General features: G+C 52.0%; 8 protein-coding genes across 8 annotated transcripts; 3 read left to right on the top strand and 5 right to left on the bottom strand.

Moving 5' to 3' along the window:
- Positions 1–158: 158 nt before the first annotated feature.
- On the bottom strand, positions 159–502 carry SNOG_10100 (hypothetical protein; the record flags this gene model as incomplete). Its single annotated transcript, XM_001800330.1, has 2 exons — positions 159–308; positions 398–502. The coding sequence occupies 2 exons, from the start codon at positions 500–502 to the stop codon at positions 159–161; spliced, it is 255 nt and encodes an 84-aa protein (XP_001800382.1).
- A 1700-nt stretch (positions 503–2202) lies between these two features.
- On the bottom strand, positions 2203–2887 carry SNOG_10099 (hypothetical protein; the record flags this gene model as incomplete). The annotated part of the gene is made up of 2 exons (XM_001800329.1): positions 2203–2739; positions 2807–2887. The coding sequence occupies 2 exons, from the start codon at positions 2885–2887 to the stop codon at positions 2203–2205; spliced, it is 618 nt and encodes a 205-aa protein (XP_001800381.1).
- A 692-nt stretch (positions 2888–3579) lies between these two features.
- On the top strand, positions 3580–3813 carry SNOG_10098 (hypothetical protein; the record flags this gene model as incomplete). Its single annotated transcript, XM_001800328.1, has 2 exons — positions 3580–3704; positions 3768–3813. The coding sequence occupies 2 exons, from the start codon at positions 3580–3582 to the stop codon at positions 3811–3813; spliced, it is 171 nt and encodes a 56-aa protein (XP_001800380.1).
- Positions 3814–4077: 264 nt separating this feature from the next.
- On the bottom strand, positions 4078–4526 carry SNOG_10097 (hypothetical protein; the record flags this gene model as incomplete). The annotated part of the gene is made up of 2 exons (XM_001800327.1): positions 4078–4275; positions 4338–4526. The coding sequence occupies 2 exons, from the start codon at positions 4524–4526 to the stop codon at positions 4078–4080; spliced, it is 387 nt and encodes a 128-aa protein (XP_001800379.1).
- A 6264-nt stretch (positions 4527–10790) lies between these two features.
- On the top strand, positions 10791–11125 carry SNOG_10096 (hypothetical protein; the record flags this gene model as incomplete). The annotated part of the gene is made up of 2 exons (XM_001800326.1): positions 10791–10915; positions 10978–11125. 2 exons carry the CDS (start codon positions 10791–10793, stop codon positions 11123–11125), a joined length of 273 nt encoding a protein of 90 aa, XP_001800378.1.
- A 34-nt stretch (positions 11126–11159) lies between these two features.
- SNOG_10095 (hypothetical protein) lies at positions 11160–13735 on the bottom strand (the record flags this gene model as incomplete). The annotated part of the gene is made up of 7 exons (XM_001800325.1): positions 11160–11302; positions 11331–11377; positions 11556–11603; positions 11828–12107; positions 12153–12320; positions 12382–13357; positions 13466–13735. 7 exons carry the CDS (start codon positions 13733–13735, stop codon positions 11160–11162), a joined length of 1932 nt encoding a protein of 643 aa, XP_001800377.1.
- A 1616-nt stretch (positions 13736–15351) lies between these two features.
- On the bottom strand, positions 15352–16576 carry SNOG_10094 (hypothetical protein; the record flags this gene model as incomplete). The annotated part of the gene is made up of 3 exons (XM_001800324.1): positions 15352–15967; positions 16019–16268; positions 16390–16576. 3 exons carry the CDS (start codon positions 16574–16576, stop codon positions 15352–15354), a joined length of 1053 nt encoding a protein of 350 aa, XP_001800376.1.
- Positions 16577–17294: 718 nt separating this feature from the next.
- SNOG_10093 (hypothetical protein) lies at positions 17295–18054 on the top strand (the record flags this gene model as incomplete). Its single annotated transcript, XM_001800323.1, has 2 exons — positions 17295–17411; positions 17500–18054. The coding sequence occupies 2 exons, from the start codon at positions 17295–17297 to the stop codon at positions 18052–18054; spliced, it is 672 nt and encodes a 223-aa protein (XP_001800375.1).
- Positions 18055–18158: the final 104 nt, after the last annotated feature.

Here is an 18158-nt window from a genome sequence, read left to right as displayed (position 1 = left end):
TATTAGAAACTGCAACTTGATGATGGTGACATCAAGGAGGATGTATGCCAAGAAAGAACTGTAATCAATGTGTCGCACCGAGCCGGAAGCACGTGAAGAGACATATGCTATGCGGATGACGAAGAGACGGTGTGACAATAGGAAAGTATGCAATGGTCCTACCTTGACACTGCAGTGGCGTACAGCAACCGCAAAGGATTATGCTTCAGCTCGCTCCTCTGATCTTGCAGTAGCACATCGACAATATCAGCTGTCGAGTCGAGCAGCAGTGGCAGACCATCCGGCTTCCGTGACCGCCATGCGAATACCTACGAGCATGCTATCAGCATGGTTCACCTCCTCCTGCTTGGGCATCCACGATTGTCGCGCATGATGCACCAAGTCGAGCTCAGCTTACCTTGTTCACTGCTCTCTCCTTCTTGATTGAGTCAGTCCCGTACAGATCGTGCCGCACCTGAAGCAGCTCCTTGCTGTCACGCCACGGGGTTACGACAAACTGCATTTCCGGCGGCTCTATGGCTAGGCAGAACCTCGCGTGCTTGCAAATAACGCAAATAGACGCCGTGGAAGTGTGATGGAGTGTCTATGCGTCGCGATTGGTCAGGAGCTTTGTTGCGGGTCTGGCCAGATTGTGAACGGCAGGGCGCACGTGATGTACGGCAAATTTGCTCATCCACATCGTGTTATCGATACGCGGTGCTTGTCCACGAATCAGTGACGTCTAGCTCCAAGTTGGCATCCCTGTATTCTGGAAACTTTTCCCGCCCACATTTCTAACGCGCACTCTAATTTCGTAGTCCCCGTAACTGCGTGGCCGCCTCGGCTACGCAAGGTTTGCCTGGGCGTGCACTAGACGAGCAGCCTAAAAGGGTATGTGCAGCGAGTCGTCGCCGAGCTTGAGCGATGGGCCGACAAAGTTGATGCACAAGCACTTTGCTGGTCGCTGGTCGGTAAGTGAGCAGATCGGTCGGATTTAAGGCCGCCAGCACATCGGTGAGCACAAAGGCTGCTTCAATGAAACTGTGTGTGTTGCTATCGGCCCTTCGCCAGGTGCCGACCTCCCTGTAACCGGCGTGCTTGTCGGCGTAAGCAGACCTCAGCACACCTGTTGCACTGGTGTTTCGCAAACGGTGACATGCCCGATGAGCTGACGAGCTGCGGGGACATGCTGCCGATGGGGATGACCTTTATCTTGCCGTACGGTACGCTACGGCATGCGCCGACATGGACACCAAGCGAGACGAGAGTGCGATGGTGGACGGGAAAGTTCAAAGGCTTGAAGGACTTATGTTTTTGAAGGCAGCTGCAGAAGTGGTGTTGGCGTTGGCGTTGGCGTTGGGTGCTGCGGCAGTTGTGGTGCATCGACTCCGATTCGGCAGGGAATCTCCTTGTCTCGCTGTAAGAATCCTGTTCTGGAAGACATAGCCACGATGCGACATCCCGCTGATCTAGAGTGACCATGTAAGGGCCTGTCTGGTTACGCCGTTTTTGCTGGCCGTATTGGTGATATATTAGGTAAAGCTCGTGACAAGGAGTGCGCGGGGGCTAAGCTCAGAGGCTTGCCCGAATCTAGATTAGCAAAATGGAGCGACCAGAATTGAAACTGTACCTCGAAGCAGCTGCTAGAAAATGGAGGCTCCATCTCGCTCAAATAGGTAGATTGTGGGTACAATAAGCACTAAACCAGGATGCAATCCTTAGTGGCAACGCTAACAAAATGGCATCCCCAGCTCCTCTGGCGATTACTCCGTTTTACCAGACACGAGCTCCATCTCATCTCCGTTTTTAAAACGCTGCCTAATTAGGCCGAAACGGCCAGCAAAACTGGCGTACCAGACAGGCCCTAATAAATCTGATGAAAACCACTGTAACCTCGGTCAGATTGAAGGTTGGCAATCACCCGGTCGGTACTTCAATGGTATTGTCGCCTCACATGAGCAGGGGTGATATAGTTTGACAGTGGTGCATTGGATATTGGGAGTTTGTATTGTTGCGACCACACTCATGGATCTCACTATATTCTACATGTTGATCATCTGACCTCGATTCGAGCGATGCAGTGGCTCGGCGAGCTCGTTTGCCAATGAAGGCTGGGGTATCCGTGTAATCTTTTCCTGCCATCCTAGGCAACATCAAAACGCCCTGCTATGCAAAACAATAACGAAACATGTCACAATTGTGAACATGAAGAAGCTCTATCATTTACAGCCATGCGTATCCCATGCCATTGTCCCGCACTGGCATGGAGGGCTGCTTGGCTTGGTGGTACCACCATTCCTTGGTTGCCGTCTCGTCATCGTCGAAGAAGAAGCTCTGTCCATCCATGCTGCCGGGTGTTTGAGCCTTGACGTGAACAGGCAGTTGCAGTTGTTGGTTGCAGTCATTTACGGCAGGAAGGGGTGGCGAAGGCTCCTCGCTGGCTTCTGAGCTTGCATCATCCGCATCTTCTTCATCGTCCTCCTCGGGTGGTTGCCAGGTCTCCTCAAGTTTCAAGCCCTTGCCTGTTGCTGGCTCCGTTTCCCAGGACATGGACGGTTCAGGAAGATCGTATAGACCCAGTGCCACAAGCTTCTCGCCACTATCATCTTCCATTTGTTCGTCCTGGGTAATGGGATGCTGGATAGGCAAGAAATCTGCTGACTCGTTGTGCGAAGCCATCATGGCTTGCTCCTGGTTTTTCTGTGCCCACTGCTGCAAGTACCATGGCAATGGCTCAGACGTTGGCGTGTTGACAATCGACTGTGTGTGAGACGATGTCTGGTATGGAGTACTTTGCCAGCCATATGGTGTGTAGTTCGCCCCTCACCGTCAAACATGGAATTACGGGTGGAAAGGGAGTAGAAAATCGGATCCTTGGGTTGACTCGCGCGGCGAGGTTGAATACCATTCTTGCTGGGGCTCGAAGTAGGATGAAGACTGCTGTGCTTGGTATTGTGTTGAAGATGGATGCCAGCTCATAGGTCGGCTTGGCTGTGGACGTTCCTCATATGCCTCCTCTGGTTCGACACCAAACATCATCCTGTAATGGTCGTCTAGGGTTGCATATAGCTTCGCCTCCGTCGTTGTTCGTCGTCTCTCCGTGGTTCGTGGGCTATTATGGTGGCTTTTGGGCTTCTCCACGCGTGCAGAGCGAGGTGTATGTTGACTACCAGAGCTTCGAGAGGCACGTCGAGGGAGATGCGTGGTGTGCATGTGTCCGGACATGTTGTTGAGTAGTGATGAAGGTGACAAGTGAAGATGTGTGGGTTGCAGGACGTTATAGCTGTGGTCAGGTGTTTAAGTGTGAGTCGATGTCACTTTGGATGAGCAGTCCTGGGGCCATCTGCATAGGTATATGGGATGCTAAATTGGGAAGGATGGATGGGGAAATTGTATCAAAGAGAGACCTCGCGGCAAGAGTCATGGTACAAGGAATGCCAGTGGGCTAGGTTAGTGGAAAGTCAAGAAGTGCTAATAGCGGAATAGATGCAGACAAGGAACGGAAGGTTATTGACTACACGGAGCCACCAAGGGATGGCTCGGTGAGGGAGCGCTGTAACGACTAGGCCGAGTGGCACGGCTGGAACGATCAACCATAGCATGGGGATGCAGAATGCGAGTAGGAAGACCAGGAATGGCCGAATCACAGGGCGAGGAGAACAGACGAGGGAGGCGGGTACCGATGTATCATGGCGCAAGCGCAACGGAGTATCCGTGCAGCAGATGTAAGTCGTATGCCGGCCCATCGACACAGCAGGCAAGGGAAGCACCACGATGATGGATGGCAGAATGCGGTCCCTAGCGCAGCAGCCAGCTGGAGGCCAGGACGAGTAAAGTTACACCTAACAGTGCGACTCAGCTGGCTCCGTGCCGAGGGTCGAGTGTCGTGTGCATGGGGCAGTGGCCCGCCTGGCGGTCAAGACTCAAAGACTAGCCCTGGAGACTGGTGTTGGACGAAGGATGGACACTGCATGCACTCGGCAGCGTCATGTTTTAGCCGCGCCTGGAAAAGGCATAATTAGTGGAAGAAGGCCGGCGGCGACACTGCGACAGTGGGTCCGCGCCATCCGGTAGGTGTGCATGCATGATACACGAGCACTATCGATGGGGAGTTGCCGGCTGGAGGGGCTGGTGCATTTGCAGTAAAGATCCGTCGGGGCGCCAGCGTTGATGGGCCATATCAGGGGCGGATGGGGTCAGGAGTGTGGTTGGCGCAAGAGTCTCGGAGGCAGTGGAAGAGTGGCAGGCGAGTTGGGCCTGCGCAGGGCGCACTACAGCATGCTTCCGCGGTTCACCCTGTTTGGCCAATCAGCGCGCGGCGCGGGAGTGAATAGCTCCACCAAGCACGGATGCAGTACCTCCTGCGTGGTCGCGCGTGCAGCCGGCAAACCAAGTCGCTGGCCCATGGGTGTCCAAGCGCGATCTGGGGCAGACGCTGGACGGCTCCGTTCATTGGCCGCTCCGTAGCCCAGCGTCTTCCAGAAATCGACATGCGCCCACACCCCTGCCAGCACCCGCCTGTAACGGGACCCGCGAGCCCATGACATGGGGCTTTGCAGATGGATGCAGCATCAGACATTTGCATACATCCCCAAGCGTGGTCACACTGCCAACAGCGGAGGTACCCACGGAGATTGCAGCAATCGGCTGCTTTGCATTCACCCGGCAACCACATTCTTTGCAGCCTTGCTACCTGCTCACCAGGCGCCGGTTTGACCACACCGGACACGAAGGCACCGTATCCCCTCGATGGTCGACCCTTGCGCGTGGGACGGTGCCATCAACGTGGATTACGCCTAGGTGAAATGAAGCTGGTTTGCATCCGTCGAGTCTGGCATCCCTGTCGTAGTTATTAGACAGGCACGGCCTAGAAAAACAACTCCAACTTCCGCTACAGTGGTCCACCGAGCCGCTTCGAAACCATAAGCAAGCTGCTATCATGGAGCGCCGGGCTAGGACCGCCCAGCTACCGGCCCTGATGTGACAAAGTACGGGTCGTGGACGAGCTCGAAGCCCCAAACACATCCTAGACCACGACCCGCACATATTGGCTACGGCCATCCCTTACAAGACTATGGCGATACGCGCGTTTGTGTCTGGCATGTCACCTTGTCTCTACACCAGCATCCTGTTTCGGACTCACGACTCACGCGGACATTGATCCTGCAATAGTGCGTATCGACTAGGTTCATGCTTATTATAGGCAATCGCCCTCTGCAGATTCCTCAGTAGTGGACCCGATCATTGCCAAATGCTGGGTGCAGACTAACATACTCGGATGGGTCTTACTGCGTCGCAGTGACAAAGCATCTTGCGTGTTGAGAGGACTGATGCAGCCCTTCTCGATCAACATCTGCAGCCAGCTTGGCTCAATAACGGTGACGCAGAGCTGATGCCTCCCCATCTGCACAATCGAAAGGCGACCAGGGCCCTCCACAGTGACCCCACGGCAGCCAGACTCGAAGCGGTAACACCGTTCAACGAGAAATGCCCCGGCGTGGCTTGTGAGCTGCAGCCGAAGCGCCGATGAACCCTGGTTTCGTCCCGCCTAGATGATCGACAGCGGTCAACACGGGCACAAGGATGATTTTGCTGGTTCAAACGAACTGGATCATGTCAGGGGCTTGTGTCTGGTCGCCAAAGCAGATGTGTCGTCCACTCTTAAAGATTGGACAAGCATGGGTGGCTGATTCAAAAAAGCACTGGACATGGTCTCGAGACCCCCCTGGTCAGTTCGCGTGCCAACTCTTTGGTGCTGACACATTCCAGTCCTGTAGATCCGTGTTGAAATTGCACCTAGGAGTCTAATCCCTTGTGCGAAAATGTGTCAAACATGAGCATCGACAAGGTCAATGTCTGAACACAATCCCAGACTTGTGCTAGCTTCATCATTTTGGATCCAATGAGCTTCCCCTTTTCGCACAATTTCGCACGACCCACGTATCACAGGCGCCGGCATGGCATGACCGCAGTAATGTGCCTGTTGGGTGGTCAAAACTGCATTGCTGCAGCTTGTACCACTTTGTGCATCACGGGACCATGCTTTCAAGGTATTTCTTGCAATCCGTGCTAATGGAAGGCTCTCTACGTCTCGGAAATTGTCAACCCTGCGAACGGCTTCCAACTCAGGTGCTGAGTGCTGACTTGCATGTCTTGGGGTCGACTGTCACCTGGTACAATCAAACGAACCGTGTCCACAAAAGCACACGACCTTCAAAGCCATCACACCATTAGGAAATCCGCGCCCATTAGCCGTGCTGCTTGGTTTGGGTCTTATCCATCGAGATTCGGCAGAGCAGCGGAGCAGCGGTCTAAGCAAACTGACAAGGATCTTTCGGTCGAACTCGCTTCCTTCGGATTTCTTCCTTCAGACGCGGGGCGTGACTGAAAAGCACCGATACAGGCCAAGTGCAGCCTCAGCCCGGCAATCTGCGACACGGATTAGATGCCCGTAATGACGTGTATCTCAGCCGCCCACGAGATGTGTGGGTCCGCCAACGTGGCGCGGCATACGGGCGATTTTGTTGTCGAAAACAATTGGTGGCGGCATGAGCAGCGTCACTAGCACTAGACCACTGAGTGTACGTTTGCAGTTGGCTGTGCTCGCCGATCACATGGACTGACTCCATATCGATCCAGCCGTGAGACTTGTTCCATAGAGAGACAGTGGCGTCAAGGAAATGGCCGCTTTTAGTTATCACCAGATCTTCTGTTAGACGTGTTGCGAGGCACATTGGAACGCGCGCCAGAGAGTCGAACAACTAGGCAACCAACCGCTCTTCTCCGCTTTGCGTTCAAGTTCCGGTGATACACACTGGGTAAGGCAGCATTGATTGCCAGCTGCATTGGAAGGGGCTTGGTAAGTTAGTTGCATTACTTGTGGATGACGACGATCGTGAGCAAGGGACGGACATAGCCTTGAGGTTCATGATGCATGGTCTAGACTCCGCCTAGGCAATGTTTGAGGTTAAATCTTCGACGGCACTTGCCTCCCATTCTCGATCCATGTACTAGGCTTGCCAGATCTTGGGTCTTCAACGTCCCTTCACACACCAATCGCATCCGTGCATGTGTCTTCTCAGGGAGCTGAGACCACCTTAGGGCTTCGGGTGAGCGAACATGGACAAGGTACGCAAGCGATCAACCAATTGTGGTCGCATACGAGCACAACTCTAAATATGACAGCGCTTTCGTGGTGGTACAGCGCCCAAACTCCGGCATAATAACCACCGCTCAACATACACCAAACCCTTAAAAGGACCACCAGTCTGACCATCCAGTTAGCCATGGACTAGTTCGCTATGCACTGGATCCGCGGGCTGAAGAAATGCAGCGGCCTGAATGCAAACTCAACAGTGGCGGGGTTAGCTCTGTCAACCTTCTCGGGTGGGTGCGTTTGAATGAGTATCTGCAACTCGCTTCGGTGGCCTTGCATGATCAAAGCCTGCACACATCGCCTGTCTCACCAGCTTGGTGCTGCACGGCACTAACTCAAGAAAAGCCACCAGTTTTCGAAAGTCGCTTGCTACCGCTGCTGTACAACAAAGAGCCCCGTCACAACAAGAAATTTCTGCTCCCCACCTGTGAAGAAGGCAACTAACAGCATGTCATGGCCCGGTCTACAACATCTCAAGGCGCCACGCATGCTCCGAGAGTAATCAAAGGGACGGAAGTGGTAATCCCATCCATTCTCCTTTCTGCCGCTCCATGGTGACGCGGTGCGTGTCGTGCGTGTGTTTGTCACACTTGTTTAGGGTCCGAATTCTGTGTGCATCCGCAGCATCAGCCCAACTTTGTTGGGGACGCGACGGATTGTGCGTGTATCCTGGCATGTCATTCACGGTACGAGTCGGGGGTGGGGAAGGCGCTTATTGCTGCAAATTGTCGGAATTGCAACTAATATAGAGCAGGTTTCCCAATCAGCACGCCGCACAATCCGAGGTCGGACCATGCCTGCGACAGTATGCTTACCTCTTCCGGTTACAACACCGGTCGGTCGCTTGTAAGACTTTATCTCAATGTGGAAACTGTACTCCGCAGTGGCCTTTCTGAACTCAAAGGATCCCACATCCCTAGTCTATACCCTACACCACGGTCACGATTTGCCCGTAAGAGCTGCCTTGACATCCGGTACATGCCCAACCTTCATGCGTCGTTACATTAGTCGATGTGTCAAAAGCAATATCAGCGCGGTGCTACTAAGCGAATGGCTGCTGACAGGAAAAGCTCTTTGCATGCCGGTCACAAATTCCTCAGGCTGCATGGCTCTATTGTATCGACAGCGATGCCTCGTTACAAGGAACAGTCCTATCGTATGTATGACGACAGAACGTATGCATCGCACCAAGAGTTCTCCAGGGCCAAGATCGACGAATCGCCTTCCCACTCGCTCATGGTTACACTCCAGGCTCCAGGCTAAATCAATTGGCGGGCTGACGCGGCGATCCTTACATCCACCGCTGAGCGACTTGTCCACACACCCTTTTTTCATCGCTTGTGGTTACGCGCAGCAAACAGTGGCACTCGCATGAGCTTTGCCGCAGAACGAACGAAGTGCCTATATGGAGCACCTATTTTTGGCTGAGACAACCTCGGGAGATCTGATCGCTGTTGCTACAAATGCATGCACAACACGCTGCTGAAAGTCCAACCAGCCGCTATCGCGACTACCACAGTATCCCTCATCCAGTCTGATGACCACGGCAGCATGCCGGCGTCCTGATCTGGGTCATGACTTCGAAACTGTCGCGGCTAGACGCTCCATCAGCATCGCCTGCATTGGTGCCCCTCCACGACCAAGCAGACACTTGTTTAACCCCAAGCAGACCGTGAGAGGTGGCTGCACGACATGCAAGGTAGACTCTTTTCCGGCAGACCGTTTCATCTCCGTTCAGCCCTCTCCTTTGTCTCCCGTCTCTTCCGCTCGCACTCGCGGTATCGCCGCTTATTATACTTCCCTAAGCTTCCGGGGACTCGCTATCATCCTCCGAAAATTGCAGCCGTGCGTACTAGCATCGTCACCTTCGCCCTGAGGTCACCCGGTGTCTCGCAATGAAAGTTTGGTGGGATGTTATGTGGAGGCCGCGTGCGGTCATATGGCGCAGTCTGGAACACGCCCACACAAATAATGAGAGCCGCCTAACGATCATCACGAAACGATCGGCACACGCACATTAACTCGCTTTTCGGCCTTTACAGGTTGCTCGTTTACTTTGCGTCTCTCCTGCGCCAGTCACACGCCAAGATGACATGATTTTCGTCGGACACCGGACGGGTACCCATCCCTCCGCCAAGTCACCCCCACTCAATTTCAACGTTCTTCGACTTGCATGGTGCGGTTTTTTCTTTTGCCGTTCACAATCCCGGGAGTTTCTCCGTTACTCGCAACCATAACTCCACCAGCCTGCAAACGTCGATCGTCACATTCTTCTTCGGCTCAAACAGTCTTCGTCACTATGCTTCCGAGGGGCACCGAGCAAGGGACCGAAAAATGATGGCTGGCGCGGATTACGAAGAAATCACAAAGACAACGACGCTCCGTGCCCATAATCTTTTCATGCAGATCACCAAGGCCCGATCGACATGCACAGCAGCTTCGAGATTAAACGGTTAGCTACGCTGCTCCGCGATGGACGGGACCAGACACAGGTCCAGCTTGCGTAACAATGATTCAACAACACTTCGCGAAACCTTGGGTGTAGACATTCATCACTGCAAGAGATCGGCCACAACGCATCAACAAGGCTATGCATGAAGCCGTGGCAACATCACTCTTCCGCCACGCTTACCATCACCCGGAACCTTTGTACCACTGTCCCCCACGAAGAGTCAGACAGCTCAGACTTCCGTCAGATTGCTTTGCATCAACCTTAAACTAGCAAATTTTCAACACGCTGTCGGGTAAGCATGCTAATATCGCAACACCTAAGCACGGCGCCCAGCACTCGTTGCGTTACATTTCCGCACTGCCCCGAATGCGCGAGCATGTCATCACTCGGACGAGCCAGCTGCCGTGGTGTCGATCGCTCGTGACGAGAACTTCGCAAAGCGGGGTTGGGCGGTACTTGAGTGCCTCCTCGGACGAGCGTATATGAGGCCACATATTGCATGTGTGTCTCGATCGAGATGCGCGTTACGATAATGTTTGGGACCGTAAATGCGATCTCAGACCTGTTTTGAGTGTCTCTGCAGCTTTCGTCGCAGACTAAAGTAATGTCCATGATGTAGAAATCGCTCGGAGGGCACATGCCTCTGCGACACAGTTGAAATGTTCTTTGCTAGACGATTGATTGAGCGGATACAGGGTGTGTAAGTTCAGCAGCGTAAGTCGTGACTGCTTTCATCTCGCTCAGATGATTCAAGACCCGGCTCATTCAGACATCATTCCAATCCACCCTGTAATTTCTTAAGCATTTCGTCCCGCAGCCTCTCGCCTTCATCACGCTCATCTCTCTTCTCTTCTTCAAAGCTAGCTGACACCTCTTCCTCCCGAACCTTCCGGTGGAAAGTAAAAGTCCTGAGCTTTTCGATGGTCTAGCGAACAAATTTTCCTCTCCCTCCACCGCAGTCCGGTTGTGAAATTTGGAATAGATGCGATACCCTTTGCCAGCCGGGTCACATGCCATATAAGCATCCTGTGGCTTGGGCGCTGCGTGGAAGACAATCTTGTCTCGTGCTTCAAGGTCGGCGGTAACTGAAAGCGTCAACATCTCTCCATGTGACTCCGAGTTCCGAACGTTGTCAGTCCATGTGATTTTGTATCAGCCATCGTCCTTCTTGTGCATTTTGAACACGATATGCGGGTCGCCACTATGTTGCAAATTCGCCTGACGTGGTATGCCTTCCCTCGCCAGTCTCTGAGCAACTCCCACGAGCGGTCGTCAGACTCGGAGCAGAGGCGTATAGTGAACTGCTCGCCGTCATCGATTTGCTTGCCGTCCGTAGCTTTGGGACGCGCATCCCACGTAAATTTCGCCGGTGGTTCGACGTACTTGATAGGAACTACAAACAGTTTGACCAAAAGTCTCTCTGCTCTCCTCACAGCGATGTTCGAAACGAGGAAATTATCGGTGGTAATCCCGACCGATTTACGCTTGTCTTCGCGCAACTCGAAGTGCAGCTGGTGTCCGCTGGCAGCTTGCTTTGAAGCCGAGACGGTAGTAGTACGGATTTTCAATCGTCTAAGCCGCCATGACCCCGACATCAGTCAGCGGCCTGGCTTCTTGCTCGTCGATCATGGCTTCCAGAGTGATGTTGTTGCGGGGAGTCTTTACGACTGTGAAGACAATGGCTTTCTCTTGGTCCCAAAGCTCGTCGCCAGAGACTAGATAACCTCGCGGTACGGTCCGCACCCTTCCAGTCCCAGCCCATGAAGCCATCAGTCAAGCCACGATAAGACCTCGTCACATGTAAGTATAGACACCCCGCGTTGTCACACATGAATTGCTGGACATAGCGCATTCATCGGGCTCTTCCTTATGTTGTACTCACTGGAGCCATCGACATCGGCCTGGCATAGATATCGCACCTTGCTACTCGTACTCGCAACGGGCGACGATATCTTGTTTACCTCTCACCGCTCATGCATTGGGAGGTGAAAATTGAGTTCCACCGCTATGATAGACCTGGACTGAAATATCATTACACAACCTCTAGAGAATGATCAGATCTCGCGAGTTCGCCAGTGGGAGCAGTTTCTGAACTGGGTGCCATAATGCGCAGAATAATATTGCATATTGCGCTAAAACGAGGGGTGGGCTAATTCTTCTGTCGAAGCAACAACAATACTACATCGCCAAAATCTGTTCGCTGTCGTCGCATGTTTTGGATGACTTGTTCTACTACAGACCTCATCCCGTGTTCTTTGTACTTAGGTACGTCCCGAACGTTGAGCGCCCTTTTCCTCCAACGAGTAGCATATTTCTTCACGAGTGAGATCCGATCGAGCCCTTTAAAGTCTGTGCGGTTGACTTGATGGTAGAAACCAGTTGCTCGACGAATCTTTCTGTTCAGTGCTGGATTCAAAATGCGCATCTGTTTGAAAAATTGGATGACATGTTCCATACCGTCGAATGTGGACTTAATGTAATCGACACCCATCTCTATGGCCACTCGTGAATCGTCATAACCTACAGGTTGTCAGTAGACTCCTATTTCTTATGTGCAGGACGTACCGTAGGGCTCATATCTATTGCGGAGAGAGTGTTTCCGAACGTATTTCAAAAGCTCTTCCTTGTCGACGTTCGATTGCTCGACGTGTGCTTCATAAGATTGACTCAAGATGGCTTCTGTATGCCCCATGATGATCTTCAGTAGTTCTTCATAGCCTTCTTCTGCCGCCACTATCTCGAATCGATTCGCATATGCATTTGTTCCCGGGATTTGGTATGTTCGCAGCCATACCGTGTGAGGCATGAAGCCTTTCATCCCTCGGGAACATCGGCTCGGGATCTATGTAGTCGATCATACCAAGCATACCAAAACTCATGTTCGCTAACGAATCGCCCAATTCCATGAAATTGAGCTTCACAGAAGCTAGGAGCAATGAATGCGTGATCTGGATCAGGAAATCCGGCCTCTCATATCGTGAACGTGATATGTCCGTAGAGAATTGTAAAAGCAACTCTGCAGCGGTGAGGTACCCATGTATACATGCGAAGTAGATGCACTGTCCAAAGAACGGGACGGTCAGATCCAGCAAAGCGACGAACTGGGGAGCCTGAGAAGTACGAGACTGGGGCATCATTCTTGACATGTATTTCTGAGGACGGCTAATGAGAAGCTCGCGCGCATCGAGTTTGGGACCCGGCAAGGTGGATCGTCGGCCTGAAAGATGAAGTGCCAGGCCTCTATCGTTCAGCGAGCTGGCCAAAGCTTCAGTGTATTTGTCCAGATTGAATCCCGATACATCTGCGTCCTGATACAGACGTGAATAATGAAGAGGGCTCTTAAGCATGCCTTCATATGTGAACAGATCTCCAAGAACCAGTTCCTTGGCTTCGTCTTCACTGAACGATAGGTCTTTCGCATTGCTGTAGCTAGCGAGAAAGTCTTTGGCTGTCCTGTGAAGTAATTGGACGCGATCGAATGAGCTGACCGGGATATCTGCCGAGTTTGCTTGGCCCTCCACCGCGGTTGAGGTCTCGGTGTGGATGATGTCGATGAAAGGACCGCAATACCGGCGTAAGAGATATCGAAAGTCTGACCAATCGAGGACGACCACACTCTGGAATTTTCCCTCTTCCGATATCGATATCGCTTCAAGCAGCTCAACCGTCCTTAATGGATGCCAAGTGGTCGCACCAGCCGTCCACATCAGTATCCTTCGAGCAAGCTTCAACTCTTGCGCATTCAGTCGGAGATGAATGTCCAATATTATCTGCTTGTATAGAAGATGAAGATCGGTTGGTAATGCCTCGAGACATTGGCGTACTGCTTGCCATGTATAGAAGGTACCCATCATTGCTTTAACTGTTGCGATACATACTGTAACCCACAGAATTACTCCTTCGGCATTGCTCAGTAAGAATTTTCTGACTGTCTCAAGTTCATCTTGATCTCTTTGCGGTAAGTTAAGGGTGGCTCCTCGTTGCTGATGATAGTGGCCTGGTCTAGTTCGTTTCTTTGGCTTTTTGCGTCTGGGAGCGTTTTCGTCGTCATCGTCTGGGGACAGCTCGAATGGCCTCATTGATTTGACTAAAGACTCGATCCCTACATCCACTATGATTCGAACCGCCTCGTGGTTCGCTTCATGCATCTTGATCACGCCTAGGTCATCGTAGTTTTCATGAAAATATGTAAAGAACCCCTCAATGTCGTATTCTGGCCGACTCAGTATGACGAATTTGACCCGTGAATCTTCGTGATCCAGTGTAGTCTTTGCAAGGAATCGAAGAATGTGTTTTCTAGCCATTTTGGGACTCCTCGTCTTCTGATTCATCCATAGCATCGATGAGACACAGGATGCTGACACCCGCATTCGCTATGGCAGCGAAAATAGACTTCATGTTGTCAAGGGTGATCCAATCGTTGGATCCAGGTCCATGGGAGCGATAAATCGTCTTGAAATGATGGAAGAGCCTGCTATTACTCGAGAGTAATTGATACAGCAAGGACCGAAGCAGAGATATGTGTGCCATCATTTCATCGCCTCCCCTGGTGCTGTAATACCATTCGCATGTATGAGCATCAATCTCACGGGAAAGACTCTTCTGATCTCGTGAATCCGTTTTGCCTGGTAAATATGGCACTGGGTCTAGTATGTTCTTTGCCAAAACAGATTTTCCGCTCCCTGGCTTGCCTTGAATCCACAATATCCCTGCCTGTTTGTCTCTCCAGGAAGTATATGTCGGATGATTCCAGAACCAGTCTGTCGTCCCATTTATGGCATGAACGATCTCTTTCTGTCGCTCCAGTCTGCGATCGAAGTCCATGGTGCTCATACATTCTGGTCTCATGTAAGCTCGGAAAACATGGGATAATTCTGTCAACTCACCTCTCAGTTCTGTATCGTAGTCCACTTGGTCGATGTACGCGCTCGGATCCTTCGAAAATGTAGATAGAGGTGACTGCGGAAATCGTGACGTATCCGTGACAACAATATGCGTTAAGAAGCACTCCTGCGCCCAATAGATGAGGACAGTGGTAAGTGTTGTACGCCAAGAATCGTCTCTCCTTCCTGTTGAGGTTGAGGTCTGAACCAATGCATCGAGGTTGTCGATTCCAATCCAGGTAGAAACTTTCAGACGTGGAAGTGTGCTGGTGAGCGCATGCTGCAGCATGTCTGTTGGCAGGCTCTGTATTGTCTCTCGCTGGGAAGACCTTTGGTCTTGGAGAAATGCGACGCTGTGTTCTCTGGATAAGCTAGTGCTTAGAGCGTTGCGCGCATCTTTAGGAATGGGCAATGCGAGCAGCTGTAGGCATAGACTGCTCAGTACTGATGTAAGACCCGAGCCACTCTGGCAGTCGTGATACAAAATGAGCTTATGCTGCTCATAATACAATGGGAGAGATTCGTCAAACAGTGCGGACGCTAGTATTCTGCGCCCAATTTGCGTCAATGAGTTGGCGCTTACTCTGGTAGAGGGCTTTTGATAAGCCAGTACTCCTCCTTCATGGTTATTGACCCAGTTCAAGTACGATGTTGTATGTGGCACAAAGCACAGGTCGATGTCTGATTCCTGCAAGGGTGTCAAGTCTTCTACGTTGACAAGATACTCCTCAAAATTCTGGATGGAGAAGCCATCTGAGTCTATGTACATTCGTCAGTACCCGCAGTAATTGTGTTATCAGTTTGTGGGCTGATGCAAGATATAACCTAATGAATTTGGTCCCAACAATTGGGTGCTATGGAGCCCTGTGCACTACAATCCATCAAATACAGATGGACATACCTTCTGAGGCCTTTAGCCTTGAGACACACCTTCGCAGAGGCGCATTGGACTTTTCGATAGAAAGGTATCTGCGGGTGACTTCTTCTATCTTGCCAGCACTTGTTGCGTCTTCCAGTGCGACGTTCTCCAATCCTTGCTCGACATTGAATCTGTACGCAATACCTTGCTCGAAAATCTGCGCATGCGCTTGTTGGAAATCGTTGGCAGTTGTTTCCGTATTAGTCGTGATGTCGACCAAAGCATCGAGTATATCAGTTCCCAAAATCGAGTCTCCGAATTTCTTGAGAAGCGGCTGGCCTGTGCCAATAGAGACCATACAGAGAAGGTTATCCTCTAATCTCCAGTCAGGTCCCTGACGGAATGCATCATCTGCTTCCGCCCACAATTTGTTGATGGGGTTGTTTGCACCTGTGCCACCGTCGAGATATGTGGAGCCCTTGATTTGAATCGAATCGAAGAAGCTCGTGGCAGCCGACGTTGCTCGACCAACTTCCCAGATGCGTGCGACATTGCGAATGTCATTGAGTCGTCGCATCGAGTAGTAACTTGACATGATGACGGTCTCGGATGTCGTTGCGCTGGTGGCGCACACGAAGCTACGGTCAATAGTCAGCAGGGGACGTGTACCACTTCTATCACAGACTCACGTTTTACAGCCCCCGTTACTCGAGTTGTCCTTAAATAGGGCGTTCTCGTCGTTCAGCTTCTCACCAACGATTCGTTTGATGCCGGCTTCTAGAGCTTCGTGGTCGAAGCGGCCCTGTAATTTACCTCCCCAGCCAACTCTATGTTTCTTCTTGGTGAATATTGACGAGAAAAGTGTCGTGTATTCGTCGATACACTCTTGAACACTCATTTGAAGTCTTCCGAGCATGATCGCAATCAGACCGCCGGTGCCTATGAATCCATTCAGTAGTTGTAAGATGACGCAACCATTCCATAGAGCTGACAAAAGTCCCTGCGAACAGCACAAGCTTACGCTTGGACGAGCGATGTCTAAGGAGAGATGTCTACTCACTTGTTCCGCCTATCATGTCAAAGTAATCACATGGCTTCGGAGGGTTATCAGGATCGATCATTTCCATGAGCATCTTCAGTACCATCAGAGAAGACAGGCCACGGACGCCGCCTCCATCGAGGCACAAGAGCCTAAGTTGTTGGGTACTCGAGCGACCGTCGGCGGTCGCCATCACGCTTCGCTGCATACTGAACGATCAGAAGCCCTCTCAAGGCCCGGAAGCTCGACGAAGGAAGACAAATTGGTAGGATGAGCTGTTGATGCTCGTAATGAAAGATGATGTAGCCGGTAAGGAGCGATGGTTAAGTAGAAGAGCGTCAGGCTGAAAAGGAGGGGGAGGGCACCAATCCATCGCAAAAGCTGAACAGCCGCCCACCCCATGAGCGGGCTCGTGTCAGCCCATGTGTATGCTGCAACAAGGCTGAAAGCAAGCCGGTTTACGCTTAGCGATACGCTGTTGCTCTCAGACGTATGTCATTACTCGAATCATTGCTCAAGTCGTGTGGAACTTAAGCACTCTCGGTCCCAAGATTATTGAAGAAGCCAAAGTAGTCATATCAGGTTCGATGAAAGTGTGTAGATGCGCTCAGCAAAGATGTAGGAACATTGCGGATACGAAGTACGCTGGCACGTGACTGGGCGGACGTCTTCGCTTGCACCTCCCCTTTTGGTCGAGCCCCGCCTGTGCCCCTCCTAGCGCTGTCCTGTAGATAGATCAAGAACGCTAACCTTGTAACCAGCCTCACGGGTGAGAGTTAAATCGCTGTCGCCCCCAGTCACCATGGCAAGACTTTATGGCCTGTTGCATTCAGCAATTGAATACCCTCCCTGAACGATCCTGAAGGGATTGAGACCAGCACCAACCCATTGGCCTTCCATCCCAACTATCTTCAAACGACTTCAAAATGCCTATCCAAGTCACGCGTATGACCGAGGCCGACATCGACGGCGCAATCGACACAATACAACAAGCCTTCGCCCAAGACCCATACAACCTCTGGATCTACCCCGACCGCTCCAAGGTATGCTTTCAAACAAGCCTCCCAAACAACATTGAACACCCGTACCACTGACACGACCTCGCCAAACTACCACTAACATCTCTTCCAGATCGATCTAACTCGAAACCGCGTCTCCCTCTCCCTCCGCTGCCACTGGGGCATCCGCCATGGCCTCTTCTACGTCGCGCGCGACACCGCCAACCCCGCCAAAATCCTCGGCTGCGCAATGTGGATGCCCCCACACCCACCCTCTGAGCCGGACTCCTGGTCGCTCTACCTGTCCTACTGGTCCCTGTGGTTCTCGCAGATACGCATGAATCTGTGGTACGGCCGCGGCGGGCTGTCCACCACGCGCTACTGGATATGGAAGGCGCGCCAAGCGGAGGCGCAGAAAGCGCTGTGGACAAGCGAGAAGGGGTACTATTTTTGCAATATCGTTACGGTGTTGCCGGAGGCGCAGGGGAAGGGTGTGGGCAGGGCGTTGATGGAGGAGGTGTTGGAGATGGCGGATCGGGAGGGTGTAGAGGCGTATTTGGAGAGTTCGAGGAAAGAGCCGAATGTCGCGATTTATGAGAAGTTTGGGTTTGAGTTGGTCAAGGATATGGAGTGCTATAGATGGGGATTGGGGGAGAATGATGCCGATTATGCTAGTATTGTATGGTGAGGAAAACCGGGGGGTGCGAAGATGGATGCGAGTGAAGGCGCGGAAACGATACCGGAATGAGCATTGCTGCTGCTATGGTATTTGCAAATCCAGAATTGCATCGA

This window comes from Parastagonospora nodorum (assembly GCF_000146915.1).
Source record: "Parastagonospora nodorum SN15 chromosome Unknown scaffold_16, whole genome shotgun sequence".
NCBI lineage: Eukaryota > Fungi > Ascomycota > Dothideomycetes > Pleosporales > Phaeosphaeriaceae > Parastagonospora > Parastagonospora nodorum.
The sequence above is the reverse complement of the archived record's forward strand: the minus strand, read 5'-3'. Positions and strand labels throughout refer to the sequence as shown.